Raw genomic sequence first — 15,594 nt, forward strand, 5'->3', positions numbered from 1 at the left:
AGACTCCTAGCTCCTGGCTTTGGATTGCTTCAGCTCTATCTGTTGTGGCCACCTGGGGAGTGAATCATCAGAAAGAGGATCTTCCTCTCTGTCTCTCCTACTCTTTGTATATCTGACTTTCAATAAAAATAAATAGATCTTAAAAAAGAGAAGGTATTACTTTGAGAGACAGACAAGTCAAAGAGGAAGGTCCCCTTGGCTGGTGTATTCCCCAGATGCCTACAGTCGGGGTGCAGGACAGTGAGTCTGCAATTGCACCCCAAGTTTCCCGTGTAGCTGGCGGGGCCTGGTCTCTGGCAGCATCGGCATTGTCTTCTGGGGTCTTCATTAGCAGGAAGCCAAGTGGAAGGCAGAACCAGGCCCTCCAGTCGCCAGTATCCTAAGTCACTGACACGCTGCTGCGTGACAGATCTGCTGTAAGATCCGTGCCGAAGGAGACCTAGTCCTGGGGAATCTGTTTTTCCAGTGGAGGGATCTCTTTTGGGGCTAGAGGTAGCCGATTCTCTGAATGAGGTTCTGGTGTGCTCCTTGGAGGTGGATAGAAAAATGAGGGCTTGGTAGGGGCGGCCAGCCTCTCTTCCGGAACTTTCTGTGGTCGTCGCACCGGTTGGCCTCATGGGGCAACGGTTGAGAAATCTGGGTCCAGGCAGGTTGGCATTTTTCTGTTACAGGTGCCTGGACAGAAGCAGCTTGCGGAGCGATGGAGATGCAATCGTACTGTGCCAAGCTCCTGGGGGAACTGAATGAGCAGCGCAAGAGGGACTTCTTTTGTGACTGCAGCATCATCGTGGAAGGGCGGATCTTCAAGGCACACAGGAACATACTGTTTGCCAACAGCGGCTATTTCCGAGCACTGCTCATCCACTACATCCAGGACAGCGGGCGGCACAGCACCGCCTCCCTGGACATTGTCACCTCCGACGCCTTCTCCACCATCCTAGATTTCCTCTATTCCGGAAAGCTGGACCTGTGTGGGGAGAACGTGATCGAGGTGATGTCGGCTGCCAGCTACCTGCAGATGAACGACGTGGTCAACTTCTGCAAGGCCTACATCAGGTCCTCCCTGGATATTTGCAGAAAGATGGAGAAGGAGGCTGCGGTGGCGGCTGCGGTGGCGGCGGCAGCGGCTGCAGCAGCCGCCGCGGCTGCCGCGGCCGCAGTACACCAGGTGGACAGCGGTGGGAGCCCGGGTGCAGGTAGAGAGGGGACCCCGCGCGCCCCTAGCAAGGGTTTGGTCTCTTCTCCCGGTCAAAGGGTAGAGAGCGGGGACTGCTCGAGAGAGCCCTCTGGCGTGGACTTCGGGGACTGCCGCCCCTTGGAACTGGTGGTGAAGGACAGTGCCAACTGTGGCTTGGCTGGCCGCGACCTCTCTACCCCGTCCACACGGATGGCACCCAAAGTGGAGTTGGAGGCTGATGAGGTGGGGGTGGAAGCTGGAGAGGCGCTGCAGCCGTTCCCGGCTCCCCTGAGCATGGCACACGTGGAGGAGGGCCTGTCCGGCAGCCAAGCAATGGACTTGGCTTACAGTAACTTCCACGTGAAGCAGTTCCTGGAGGCCTTGCTGGGCACCAGCGCTGTCCAGAGCCAAGATGAGACGCACCACCACTTGGCGCGGGGTCTGGAGGGAAGGCCAGACGGTGTGGGAGCGGCTGTGACTTCCATGATGGATGGTCAGACTGACTGGTTAGCTGAGGACTCAGGTGAGCTCCGGGAACTCCGAACTCCTGTCATCTCCGTGGGTGGCTTAACGGGCATCTCATGTGCCTTGTGGGTGCGCGTCGCTGAGGTCAGCGTTAGCTGTGACACTCTCGCCTTCATCATCGTCACCACCACCATCATCATCACCACCACTGTCACCGCCACTGTCACCGCCACGATCACCACCATCATCATCACCACCACCATCATCACCACCACCACCTCCACACCATCACCACACCACCACCACCATCACCACACTACCACCACACTACCACCACCATCACCTCCACCACTATCACCAGTACCACCTCCACACCACCACCACCACCATCGTTGCTACTACCACGGTGGTGGTGTGGTGATCATGGTGGTGGTGACGGTGGTGGTGGTGATGATGATGATGATGATGGTGATGATGATGGATGGTGATGGTGGTGATGATGGATGGTGATGGTGGTGGTGATGGTGGTGGTGATGGTGGTGATAGTGGCGGTGACAGTGAGTGCCTTGTGGGTGCGAGTCGCTGAGGTCAGCGTTAGCTGTGACACTCTCGCCCTCATCATCGTTACCACCACCATCATCATCACCACTGTCACCTCCACTATCACCAGCACCACCTCCACACCACCACCACCACCATCATCACCACCATCATCACCACCATCACCACCACCACCATCATCACCACCATCATCATCATCACAACCACCACCATCACTACCATCACCACACCACCTCCACATCACCACCATCACCACCACCACCATCACCACATTACCACCACCCTACCACCACACTGGTAGTCATCTATTGAGCGCCAGCTGTATACAGGGCATTGCCACTTCAGGTGCTGTGTATTTTCTCTGTAATTTGAGTGCCCGCAGGCTGGAGGCGTAGGAAGGACCCACTGTTCCCCACCACCCAGCAGCTGGCCCTGGCTCATGTTGCTGATCGTCTTAGCCAGTTTTGCCATCCATAAAATGGGCGTTCTCACAGGGTCGTTGTGTGCACCCACAGAGAAGGGTTTGATGTGTTTTCACCTGTGATGATGTGTTCTTAGTCGTTGGCCTTCCTGCCCGATGCGTGCTGGGCGCTCAATCAGTGTGGCATACTCACTGATGCTGCCTGCTCGGGGCCACTTTTTTTGGGGGGGGGGAGTGTTTATCCTATAGTCAGATTTATTTCTTTATACATCTTTCTTTTTGCTTATTTGATTATTTGACATACTTCAGAGGGCAGAGATAGTAGTTTACCCTGCTTACATTTATAACTTTCTTCCTTTGCAGAGGCTCCAACCAGCATCTTCAGAGTTGAGGGCCTCTTCTTGGCAGTGGATGTTCTGTACAGTTTTAGATCTTGAGACTTCAGTGAGGTCACACGCGTGTCATGACTAGTTTTTCCTTCTGGCTATGATGATCAAGGTTGTTTCATCAGAGGTAGAATTTCGAAGCAAGCCTGGCATTGTAGTCCTCCACAAGTCAGGTCCCGAGGCACAGCAGAGTACAGCTGCTGGAAGCACTCCCTCGGGGACCTATGGCCTTGGCGCTCTGGCAAAAAAAGGGTAAGGCAGACGGCCGTGGCTGGGAGGAGGACAGAGGTGAAGTGAGGGGGGTCAGATGGGGTGAAATGCCAATTATTGCAGCAAGAGTCACCTCTAAGGGAAGAGCCTGGAAGGCAAGGAGAGCCGGGAGGGGTGTTGGGCGGGCATGAAGTCCTGAGCCCGGGAGGAACTGCAGGAGAAACCTGGGACCACTTTGGAGTTTGTGGTTGGCTTTTCTGAGTTAGGGTTTTGTGTTTTTTGTTTTGCTTTGTTTGTTTGCTTTTTGTTTTTTGTAATAATTGTGATTCTGTTTTGACTTGCTATTTTATGATGGACTCTGCCCAGGAGGTGGAATCATTTTTGTTGCAAAACTGTCTAGAGAGCCACTAGGTTATTGCACTAGGCCTTTCTTTGTGCCTTTCAACAAATAAAAACAAATGAACATTTTAAGATGCTGAGGTGATCAGAGTGATGGCAGAAGCTGCTGGCCCCGAGGAGTGCTTGCCCTGGGCAGGTGCTGTGTGCTCAGGCTGTGTCATTGTAGTCTCTCCCTAGTGCCGTGATGAGGACTGTTTGCATCTTGTTTCACAGATGAGGAAAATAAGGCCATACAGCTGGAACGTGGTAGAGCTGGGCCTTGAACCCAGGTTTTTGTGCCTGGAAAGCTTGAGTGCCTGCTTACAAGACGTTAACAGGACTGCAAGCTGTAAATCCTGGAAGGTGTGGGTAGAGGGAACCAGGCTCGGAATTTGCAAGAGGCATGAGAGGACCAGTTTTCATACATGTAGCTGACAGTCACATTGTCCCCTGAATGGTTGTATAACTAAGGGGGGAAAAAAGTTGGAAAAAGATTGAAGTGGATTCCTGGATACTTGATTGCGGATGCAAAGTTAGTAGTAATTACAGACACCCTCGGCCGTAACCCAGCAAAGCTCTGACATGCGCAGTACCGACTCTGACGAACAGGACTGATTTCTGGTCCTGACAGCTGACCTATCATCACAGACGTTTCCAGATTTCTGAAGGTAATGCAATTAGTGCAGGGCGTCTGGGTCAGCCCAGGCTGCTCGCATCGACTCCCAGGCGCTGTGGGGCTGGAACAACAGAGACTTATTCTCAGAGTTCAGGACATTCCAGCTCCAAAATCAGGCTGCCGAGAGGGTGATGAGTTCTCTTCTTTCCTTCCTTCCTTTCTTCCTGTCTCTTTTTTTTTTTTTTCAGATTTTTTTTTTTTTAAAGCAGTGTTTGATAGAGACAGAGAGATCTTCCATCTGCTGGTTCACTCCCCAAATGGCCACGATGGCCAGAGCTGATCCAAAGCCAGGAGCCATTCTTCCAGGTCTTCCACGTGGGTACAGGGGCCCAAGGACTTCCAATGCTTTTCCTGGGCTGTTAGCAGGGAGCTGGATCAGAAGTGGAGCAGTGAGGATGTGAAAGGGTACCTACATGGGATGCCAGCACTGCAGGCAGCCACGTTACCCACAACGCCACAATGCTGACTCCAAAAGCTTTCTTCTGCTAGCATGGATTTTGAGAGGCAGCAAGTGTCGGCTCAAGGGCTTGAACCCCTGCCGCCTACCTGGGAGACCTGGATGGAATTTGAGGCCCTTGGAGTTGGTCTGGTCTAACTCTGGCTATTGCAGATATTTGGGGAGTGAACCAGTGGTTGGTTCTCTCTGTCTCCGTCTGCCTTTCAAATAAATAAAGCAGGGGCTGGCACACTGGTGTAGTAAGCTATTCCTCCACTTGTGGTGCTGGCATCCCATATGGGTACTGGTTTGGGACCCAGCAAGGCAGTAGCACTTGGCCATTGCACCTGTGTGGGGACTTGGAGGAAGCTCCTGGCTTCAGCCCAGCCCAGCTCTAGCCATCGCAGCCCTTGGGGAGTGAACCAGCAAATGGAGGATAGCTTTCCCTTCTGTCCCCCTGCCACACCACCCGCCGTCTGCAACGGACTTTCAAGATAAATAAGTCTTTAGAAATCCTTTCTTTTCTTTCTTTCTTTCTTTCTTTCTTTCTTTCTTTCTTTCTTTCTTTCTTTCTTTCTTTCTTTCTTTCTTTCTATCTTTCTTTCTTTCTTTCTCGTTTTCATTCTTTCTTTCTAAGATATATTTTTATTGGAAGGTCAGATTTATAGAGAGGAGAGACAGAAAGATCTTCCATCTGCTGGTTCACTCCGCAAGGGGCTGCACTGGAGCTGAGCTGATCTGAAGCCAGGAGCCAGAAACTTCTTCCAGATCTTTCACATGGATGCAGGGTCCCAAGGCTTTGGGCCATCCTCGACTACTTTCCCAGGCCACAAACAGGGAGCGGGAAGGGAAGTGGAGTAGTCAGGACATGAACTGGCGCTCACATGGGAACCTGGCGGTTGCAAGGTGAGGATTTAGCCGCTAGGCTATCTTGCTGGGCCTCACTTTCTTAAAATAAATCCTAAAAAACGACCCCATTAGAGTGAGCGTTGTTTTGGGCACCTTTCCTGTTGTTTCCATGGCTGTTTCTAGCCGCGTATCTCCGAGAAGGCCAGGGCTGCGCGTTGCTGCTTCCCATGTGGTCTTGCCTGGAGACCCACTGTGCCCGTGGCTGAGCGGGAGCCAGATGGAGCAGGGATCGCGGGCATTGTCCGGTAGTTGCCCACCAACCAGTTGGGGCAGTCGGTGTGAACCCTCTGCGTCTGCACCGAAGGGATCCTCCGAGAATGGCTGGGATTGGCTCTGCTTCCAGGACAGCTAAATGGATGCTTTGGTTTCCGCAGGTGACGTGTTGGTGGTCCCCATCAAGCTGCACAAGTGTCCTTTCTGCCCTTACACTGCCAAGCAGAAGGGCATACTCAAGCGACACATCCGCTCGCACACGGGAGAGCGGCCCTACCCCTGCGAGACCTGCGGCAAGCGGTTCACGCGACAGGAGCACCTGCGCAGCCACGCCCTGAGCGTAAGTGTCCCCAGGCGGGCGTGCAGAGGGTGAGGGAAGGGCGAAGCCAGCCTGTCTCCCTCACCCACCCTCTGCTACTAAATTAAAGTGGGGCTCGTGGTGCTTTGAGAAAGTTAAATATTGGTCAGTATCAGACTAGTTTCTTCTTAGGGGAAGAGAGTTGAGAAAGCTTAGCTCTCCTGACCTAGGGCGGTGATGATGAGGAAGGAACAGCTGGGCTTGGTCAGCAAGCAATGGGTCTCTTCCCACTTGTGTGATGACAAAAGCAAGTGCAGTCTCCATTTCCCAGGGCAGGGGCGGGGACATGGGGCAGAGGAGAGGTAGCTGTCGTTGGAAGGTGACTTGTGAACCGCAGAGGGCCCGAGTCCAAGGGGACTTTTTACTAGCTGGCCACTAGGATTCTATCACCTGCTGAAGTAGTGACTCCCAGCAGCCAGAAAATGGAGAAAGACCCTGCATGTGTGATCATCTTGCAGCATAGAGACAGGCCTCTGGAAAACGCAAAGTAAAGATGGTTTGGACTTCCTCGCCTTGAACACACAAGAATCCCATATGGGCGCCGGTTCTAATCCCGGCAGCTACGCTTTCCATCCAGCCCTCTGCTTGTGGCCTGGGAAAGCAGTCGAGGACAGCCCAAAGCCTTGGGACCCTGTACCCATGTGGGAGACCCGGAAGAAGCTCCTGGCTCCTGGCTTCTGATTGGCACAGCACCGGAGAAAATATTGAGAAGGCCTAGAATATGTAAGGGTTGGAAGGAAGTTGGGGCTGGCATTGTGGCTTAGCACCGTGCCACCCACGTTGCCAGCAGCCCACGTGGGCATGAGTGGAGTTGGAGTCTGGGCTGCTCCATTTTCTATCCAGCTCTTTGCTATTGTGCCTGGGAAAACAGCGGAAGATACCCCTGTGCCTGGATGAAGCTTCCAACCCCTGGCATCGGCCCAGTCCATTGTGGCCATTTGGGAAGTGAAACCACAAATGAAAAAAAAAATTCCCAGTTTTACCTTCTCTATAACTCTGCCTTTCAAGTAAATTAATTTAAAAAATTTAAAAGATTTATTAATTTTTATTGGAAAATCAGATTTACAGAGAGAAGGAGAGACAGAAAGATCTTCCATCTGCTGGTTCTCTCCCCAAGTGGCTGTTATGGAATTGAGCCGATCTGAAGCCAGGAGCAAGGAACTTCTTTCGATTCTTCCACACGGTTGCAAGATCTCAAGGCTTTGGGCTGTCCTCAACTGCTTTCCCAGGCCACAAGCAGGAAGCTAGAAGGGAAGTGGAACAGCCAGGACATCAACTGGTGCCCCTATGGTATCCTGGCAGTTGCAAGGTGAGGACTTTAGCTACTAGGCTACCACGCTGGGCCCCATTTAATTAAATTTTAAAAATATGACTCTTATGATGCATCAGTAAAAGCAAAACTAATTTGGGCAAGCATTTGGAACTGCATGGGACATTTATGTCTTATATTGGTGGGCTTGAGTCCCTGCTTTGTTGGTAATTCCAACTTGCTGCAGGTGCACACCCGGTAAGATCGCAGGTGAGGTACATGAGTCCCTGCCACCACAGCAGACCTGGACTGAGTTTGGGGATGCTGGCTTCAGCCTGGCCTCATCTCAGCTGCTGACGGTGTTTGGGGATTGAACCAACGATGGTTGGTTTCAGTCCTTCCAGCTCTGTCTCTACCTTTCAAATGAATAATTAAAAAAGAAAACAAAACTTAAATATGGACAAAGGATTTGAATAGCAATTTCTTTTCTTTTTTTATTGGAAATGTGGTTATATAGAGAAAAGGAGGAGAGACAGAGAGGAAGATCTTCCGTTCAATGGTTCAATCCCTAAGTGGCCGCAATGGCTGGAGCTGAGCCAATCCGAAGCCAGGAGCCAGGAGCTCTTCTAGGTCTTCCATGTGGGTGCAGGGTCCCAAGGTTTTGGGCCATCCTCAACTGCTTTCCCAGGCTACAGGCAGGGAGCTGGATGGGAAGTGGAGCTGCCAGGACTAGAACCGGTGCCCATATGGAATCCTAGTGCATTCAAGGTGAGGACTTTAACAGCTAGGCCACAGTGCCAGGCTCCTGAATAGCGATTTGTTGAGAAAGATATAGAAATGGCTAATCAGTGTGTGAAAGATGCTTATCATTACTACTCTGAGTAATATACATCAGAGCTAACTTCCCGCCACTAGGATGCTTCTCTTTATTGGCTGGGCCTCCTCCAGCATCCTCTCTCACCTGTGCCTCTTGGGTGTATTCTGCATCCAGTGCTCTCTAAAACAGAGGCTGTGAGGCTGGCTTGGCACAGTGGGTTAAACCTCCGCTGCCAACACCAGCATCCCATATTGGAGTGTCAGTTTGAGTCCCAGCTGCTCCCTTTCAACGCTGCTCTTTGCTGATGCTCCTGGGAAACGTGCCTGGACCCCTGCCACCCGTATGGGAGACCAAGATGGAGTGCCTGGCTCTTGACTTTGGCCTGGCCCAGGCTTGGCTCTTGGTGGTTATTTGGGGAATGAACCAACCAGCAGATGGAAGATCTCTCTCTCACACTCTGCCTTTGAAATAAGTAAATCTTTGTAAAACAATACAGCGGCTCTGGTTAGGCCTGCAGGATCCTGCTGGCTGGAGTTTCTGCAGAGTGCACAGGGTGGAAGGCATCTCTGAGGTTGTCACCCTTTGCAGAAGCTGACTGGGTAGGTGTCTGTGCAAGCCTGTTCATGTAAGTAAGCCAAGCACGTATCAGAAAATTCAGGGGTGAAGCACCTACTGGCACATTGGGGAATACACTGCTCACTCCAGCAAATCTGCCTGCCAAAGAATTCACAAATTCAAGGGACGTGAAAAAGCCACATCTAAAATCCAGATCAGCTTGCTGCATCCCTTTATTCCACCAGGGCATAAGAGGTACCATCATGAGTAAGACACCCCATCCCTGTCTCTAGTTGCTTATAATAAACCCGGTGAATTTTAACACTGATGTGAAAGAAGCACAACAGCCAGAAATCACAGGTGAGAATATACGTGGGGGGAACTGTGTATTATGAAAAGACTATGTGAATCTCAAAAATAGTTATTTCAGTTCTATCTTCCACAAACTTTTGGAAGGACCCTGGTAAGACTGCAGCCTGGTGCGGAGCACCCAGGGAAAGTTCCTTGAAGGGCATTGGTCAGGGCTGAGAGGAGGGAACTTTCTGTACCTGGCCCCAGGTTGGAGGAGTTGCGACAGAAAGGATCTCGCGGGATTGAGACTGTGAGAGGGAGAAGAAAGGGGATGGTGGCGAGGAATGGGGCTGGAGGGTGCGGGCGGGGCAGGCAGGGCCGGCGCACCTGGGACCTGGCAGGGTCACGGCGTGGATGCTGGCTGTGACGTTGATCTTCCTGTGACGTTGACCGTGTGCCTGTGGTTACAGGTGCACAGGTCCAACCGTCCGATCATCTGCAAGGGCTGCCGCAGAACCTTCACGAGCCACGTGTCCCAGGGGCTGCGGCGCTTCGGGCTCTGTGACAGCTGCACCTGCATGACGGACGTACACGAGGACGACAACGATGTGATGCCCATCAACCTGAGCCTCGCGGAGGTCTCCTCTGAGGGCCAGGAAAAGAGCGACACAGACAGCGACTGGCCCATCTACGTGGAGTCGGGTGAGGAGAACGACCCCGCGGGAGAGGATTCTGATGAGAAACCACAGATGTGGCCCGACTTCTCAGACCGAGAGACGCTCACCTAGGGACAGATGGGCCGGGAAGACATTGCAGAGGTTGTCGTGGCCCTTTCTGTGGCTGGAAACCACTGTTTCCCCCCCACCCCAGGGTGGCATCTGAGAGAAATGTTTTCCCCGTGGTTCGTATCTGCGTTTTTGGTTAGGATCCACAGTAGAGGTTGGATTTTGTGACTCAAAGGACACATCGCTTTTCGGCCTGCACTCGTGGCTTCTGCAGGCTTGCCTGGCCCCTCTCCCCGCCGATCTGGAGGATTCCTGAGTGACCTCCTGTGCAGGCGCGCTCCACGTGGGAGGAAGACAAACTCTCCAACGCGCTGCCCTGTGCTCTGAGTCCTTCGCTTACCTCTGTCGGACAGGGTGGACACGGGTCAACTGGGAACACTTTACCTCTGTCCAGTCACTCTGAGTGAATGTCACATTTTCATTCTCTGGAAATGGAGTAAAGAGAGAGCATGATCCAAATGAAGCAGGCAGGGCTGTGTGGTCACAGGCTCCTAACAGCACAGCTCTAAAAGAGGGGCAGTGTTTAAGCGCAGGCAGCATGGACGGACCCGGAAGGCTGGTGAGAGTACCGTGTCTTGGCCAGCTAGATGGCATTCTCAGCTGGCCCTGGGACGGGCATGTGGGAGCAGGACGAGGTGGTTCCCATGTCTAGTTTGGTGAGTGATGATTCTACGTGCACAGCTAATCTCTTTTATAATCACCCAACAGGTCACTGGAGGGCAAAACTCTTTGAGAGTCCTCCTACTTTTTCCAGCCTTTATTTTTTTTTTCCCTGAGAGCCACTGCCACGTATCCTGGAAGCGCAGCTGGCCCTGATATTCTGTTCCTAAGTGTATGCCCAGAACTGTAAATGGAAGGCAAATGCAAGCCTGTGTATTTGTAGATTGTTGACCTTTTAAAAGAGCCTATTCAGGGAAAAGAGAAGGTTTGTAGGAAGGGTTTCTTAAATCTAGCCCCTCTTCCCCCGCTCTGTAGCATTAGTTATTCCGACAGAAGAGGTTGAATTATTGAAGGGCCAAAAGGAAGGCAGTACTAGTGACAGAAGCATGACTGTCCTTTTGTGTCTCACATGAAGGTGTCCACTTGGGTTTTTTTTTTTTTTTTACTTTTGGAGTAAAAACATTTATTGATATCTATTTCATATATAGTTCAATGAAATCATCTATAAATATAAAAGCACTTTTCTTTTGGATATCACCGTGGTCCATGTAAATACTCAACAGTCAGAGTCACCTGCGGGAAGCTCTCCAAGTCACACTGTCAGGGCTATAGACCTGAACAGACGCATTGCATTCAACAGTGGCACTCATGTACTCAAGTGGACTGGCAGCTTTGGAATATAGAACTGCTGGGCATGTGCAGTAAAAACAGTGTGTGTGCTGAAACCGACAGGAAGGGTATCGACCACCAACGTGAGACCCGACTATGAATCATCCACTTAGATTTTAAAATGAAAGCCCTGTCCCCTTTCCAATTTAAAATACTTGTGCTGGCAAAGGGGGCTTACATAATTTTCTTTTTATCTCCTGAATGCTAAGTAAATAACATTGTACATTTTTCTTGTAAATGTCAGTTGCTGAAGAGTCAGCAAGGTGTTTAAATCTTACTCGTCTACAGTAACTAGATATCTAGAAGAGTGGTTTGTTTTCTAAGGATCTAGAACAAGGACACTGAGAAGTAAAGGCGTAAGCATGCAGACACTTTGATAAGCCTGGGTGTCTGCGCGCGATCAGTGGCCTCCTTGGCTTTCACGGGGCCTGCCCCGGTCCAAGTGAGGCCAACTGGTGAGCCATGCAGAACAAAGGTTGGCTACAGGTGCATGCGGTAGGAGTGTATTCTGTAACAGACCAGCAATTTACAGACTGGTCCTGTACTATAAGTAGTTCAAAAAATACTGTTCTGGATCAATAGTTGCATTTTCATCAGGGGCCGGGGATGTGTTTCTTACCTGAATTGAACATAGGAGCTGTTGTTGTGAAAGAGGACTCTTCACCTAGGATGTGTAGGATTCAGTTCGCAAGGAGTCCTGCATGCTGCTGGTTCTCACTTTGTTTCGTTGGTGTTTGATGCTTCAGGGTGATCTTGCTTGCCGCTAACTTCTGTGCTGACTTTCTCCAGAGGAACTAAGAGCTTCTCCAGTAATGCTGTGACCTTCACATCATTCACATCACAGGGTCAAAAAGTTTCCATTAGCGTTTTCTCTGGGAGACAGTGACTCTCACTAGGGAATGAGGTTGGCTGAGTGAGCAGATGTCTGGCAGTGTCTGGGGGTGATGTTCTTAGTGGCTACACCTCGGGGCAGGGGCACCTGGTGTGTGTGTGTGTGTGGGTGGGGGGTGCTAACCATCCTACAGGGCCTGCGCAGAGCCCCTAGCCCAACCTTTCCTATTTCAAAGGTCAATGGTAGAACCAAGGTGAAGAACAACTGCCATAAGATAAAGTAGGATTTTTTTTTTTTTTTTTAAAGATTTATTTTTATTATTTTTTATTGGAAAGGCGGATATACAGAGAGGAGAGACAGAGAGGAAGATCTTCCGTCCGATGATTCACTCCCCAAGTGAGCGCAACGGGTCGATACTATGCCGATCCGAAGCCAGGAGCCTCTTCCGGGTCTCCCACGCGGGTGCAGGGTCCCAAAGCTTTGGGCCGTCCTCGACTGCTTTCCCAGGCCACAAGCAGGGAGCTGGAAGGGAAGCGGGGCTGCCGGGATTAGAACCGGCGCCCATATGGGATCCCGGGCGTGCTAGGCGAGGACTTAACCACTTGCGCCACCGCGCCGGGCCCAGTAGGATTTTTTTTTTACAAAATAACCTTGGATGAGTGAACTTAGTTGTGTTGACTGAGGACAGATGGTTCACAGCTAGTTCAAGGTCTGAGCTAGCTTTGTGCTGCGGAAACTGAGAAATTCTGACGGTGATTCATGTACCCAGGAGTGTTATTACTCTCTGATCATTTTGTTAAATTTTAAAAGCATAGAATCGTTGGGAGGAAAACAGAACATGAAGCTTATGATTTAATTGACTTTCTAGCTTCTATAACATCTCAGACGGCTGCCTTCCTGGTTGACTGCTGAGGATTTGTGGAAATGGGGCAGTGTCGGCAGCCATGGCTGACATAACTGGATCCCTGAATTCTACCACTTTCAAAGGGGATAGCTTCCCCAGTATGTCTGAAATATCTAATCGTAAACTAGTCATCCTTCAAGCCTTTGTTCACATTTTTGGTGGTCAGTTTTTATAATCAAAGTGTCTTCCAGGTGGCAGGCATAGAATTAGTGATAATTTTATAAGTAAATTCAGACCCCAATAGCCTAGTGGCTAAAGTCCTCATCTTGCATATGCCCTATGGGTGCTGGTTCGTATCCTGGCTGCTCTACTTCCCTTCCAGCTCCCTGCTTGTGGCTTGGGAAAGCAGTAGAAGATGGCCCAAAGCCTTGTGACTCTGCACCTGCATGGGAGACTCAGAAGAAGCTCCTGGCTCCTGGCTTCAGATCGGCTCAGCTCTGGCCATTGGGGCCACTTGAGGAGTGAATCAGCAGATAGAAGATCTTTTTGTCTCTTTGTGTATATCTGACTTTCCAACAACAACAACAACAAATGTGTCAAAAATAAAGAACTTTTAGGGTTGTTTTTTTAAAAAAAAAGTAAATTCACAGTTGGGCCCACCCAGACTGTAAGTGGTTTAGTGTACATTCAGTCATCCCATGTTCACAAGGGGATGGTGTTGTCTCACAATCTTAGATCGCTTGGATGGGAACAGGATTCTTGCTTGTAACAGAATTCAAAAGCAACATTCAATGGAAGATTTTTCTTTTGAGGGGATGGGAACCCCCTCCTCCAGAGTTGGGAAGACATATAAATAAACCCTGTAATGGCAATAGCTAAGAAGGGACACAGAGCCTCAGAACGTCTGGTCGTTTAAGATGCCACTCTGCTAGAGATATTTTGGCGGCTACTAGGCTGAATTTTTCTGAAGGAAAATACTGACTTAATCTGCACAATGTTGTGAAAATGAGTCTTCTGGCAGTTCAGAAGACTGGCTTTTTGTTGTTGTTAATTGATGTTGGGATTAAACTCCACAGAGAGGAAGGCAGCAGGGAGGATGGGAGTGGCGTTTTATCAACTGAATTCATACATTCAAGTGGATCTTGGGCATTGGAAATAGAATTATCCCTGTGAAGTCTAGCTTAGGGCGGGACAAGGGTTGGGCTGGTACGATTTCCTCTTACAGTGTTGGTCTCTTATAGCTGGTTTTGTGCTTCCATGCTGTTCCTTTGCTGAGGATGGGTTAAGTTTCACTGACGTTGGGTACTCTTGGAGTTCAACCTTTGCATCTGATGTTACACTTTTCATGGTACCACGGGACATTTGAATTCTTTTCTCCAAATGATTTCTTCTACAGATGTCAATGCAAACACCTCGGAGGCAGGAATAGTTCGGTTGGTCCCTTTTGTGCCTTCATTTTTTATTGCTGATGTTAAATTTTTATTTTGAATGTTTGAATTTTATGGCACAATTTTGTAGAGACTGGGATGTTTTCCCCCCCACTCCAAACTCCCACCCCCCAACAGATTTTCCCCTTTTGCTACAATAATATGGTCCTTCATAAGGACCTCCTCCTTCGTAAGGACCAAGATGATTCCATTAGTCTGTTATTTAAGTGTGCCCTGACATTGCTGGTGCCTTTGTTTTGAAAGGTGATTTTACGTGACATGGGAAGGAAGGACAGTTAGAAAGTTGTGACCCTCGAAGAGGATGGCTTTGCTATGACCAACACTTCTTTCACAACAGAGATTTTTTTGTGGTTCAAGGGAGCAATTGTTGTGTCTACCATTTGGTGTTTGTACCCTTGTCAGTAACTCATTAAAAATCAGGAGGGGTTACAGCAGGGATGAATAGTGCTTACTCGGAACCAGCGTGGAGGTGGAGGAGAAGGAGGCATCCATCTGAGACACCTGTCCTGAAGACAGGTGATGGGTACAGATGACCTGTCAGGAAAATAGTGAAGGCCATGATGGAGCTTATTTTTATTTTATTTTATTAAAAATTTATTTATCCTTAGGGAAGGTAGATATACAGAGAGGAGGAGAGACAGAAAAGAAGATCCTTTGTCCAAGGATTCACTCCCCAAGTGAGCACAACGGCCGATACTATGCCGATCCAAAGCCAGGATCCAGGAACTTCTTCCAGGTCTCCTACAATGGTGCAGGGTCCCAAAGCTTTGGGCCATCCCTGACTGCTTTCCCAGACCACAAGCAGGGAGCTGGATGGGAAGTGGAGCTGCCGGGATTAGAACCAGTGCCCATATGGGATCCCGGGTGTGTAAGGTGAGGACTTTAGCTGCTAGGCCACACAGCCAGGCCCAATGGAGCTTATTTTTAGAAGCAGAAAACCATACCAGGTAGTTCCACGTTAAGTCCCAAGCCAGTAAAGTTGCAGTGCCCCCTCCTGGGGGTTCAGCTGAGTGTCTGAAGGCATTCCTTCACTTGGCATCAGATTCAGAGAGAAGGCTAGGGAATGGGCAGCACAGCTGGCCAGCAGAACGGAAGTAGAAGCTGTTCTCTGCTGAGAGTGACTGCAGCTGTCCACGGGGCACAGCTGACATGCAAGGGAACAGATCCCCCCGTCAGGCAAGCATGGGAGCCTCCCTGGCCAAAACATCTTTCGTCCCATGCTAACAAGTGTCTCCCACAACAACTGCTCAGGCT

The 15,594-nt window shown here is 50.2% G+C and overlaps 1 protein-coding gene across 1 annotated transcript; it reads left to right on the top strand.

Annotated features, from left to right (window-relative positions):
* Positions 1-687: 687 nt before the first annotated feature.
* On the top strand, positions 688-10,337 carry ZBTB8B (zinc finger and BTB domain containing 8B). The gene is made up of 3 exons (XM_040974390.1): positions 688-1,700; positions 5,994-6,172; positions 9,573-10,337. The coding sequence occupies exons 1-3, from the start codon at positions 701-703 to the stop codon at positions 9,888-9,890; spliced, it is 1,497 nt and encodes a 498-aa protein (XP_040830324.1). The 5' UTR covers positions 688-700; the 3' UTR covers positions 9,891-10,337.
* Positions 10,338-15,594: the final 5,257 nt, after the last annotated feature.

The sequence above is a fragment of the Ochotona curzoniae genome, unplaced genomic scaffold (genome assembly GCF_017591425.1).
Source record: "Ochotona curzoniae isolate NIBS_2020 unplaced genomic scaffold, NIBS_Ocur_1.0 contig_2404, whole genome shotgun sequence".
Lineage (NCBI taxonomy): Eukaryota > Metazoa > Chordata > Mammalia > Lagomorpha > Ochotonidae > Ochotona > Ochotona curzoniae.

Bases quoted from the DNA above. Each gene is read 5' to 3' on its own strand.
- ZBTB8B (XM_040974390.1), top strand. From the start codon at position 701: ATGGAGATGCAATCGTACTGTGCCAAGCTCCTGGGGGAACTGAATGAG. The intron at 1,701-5,993 runs GTGAGCTCCGGG...TGGTTTCCGCAG, and splicing joins CTGGTTAGCTGAGGACTCAG to GTGACGTGTTGGTGGTCCCC. The intron at 6,173-9,572 runs GTAAGTGTCCCC...CTGTGGTTACAG, and splicing joins TGCGCAGCCACGCCCTGAGC to GTGCACAGGTCCAACCGTCC.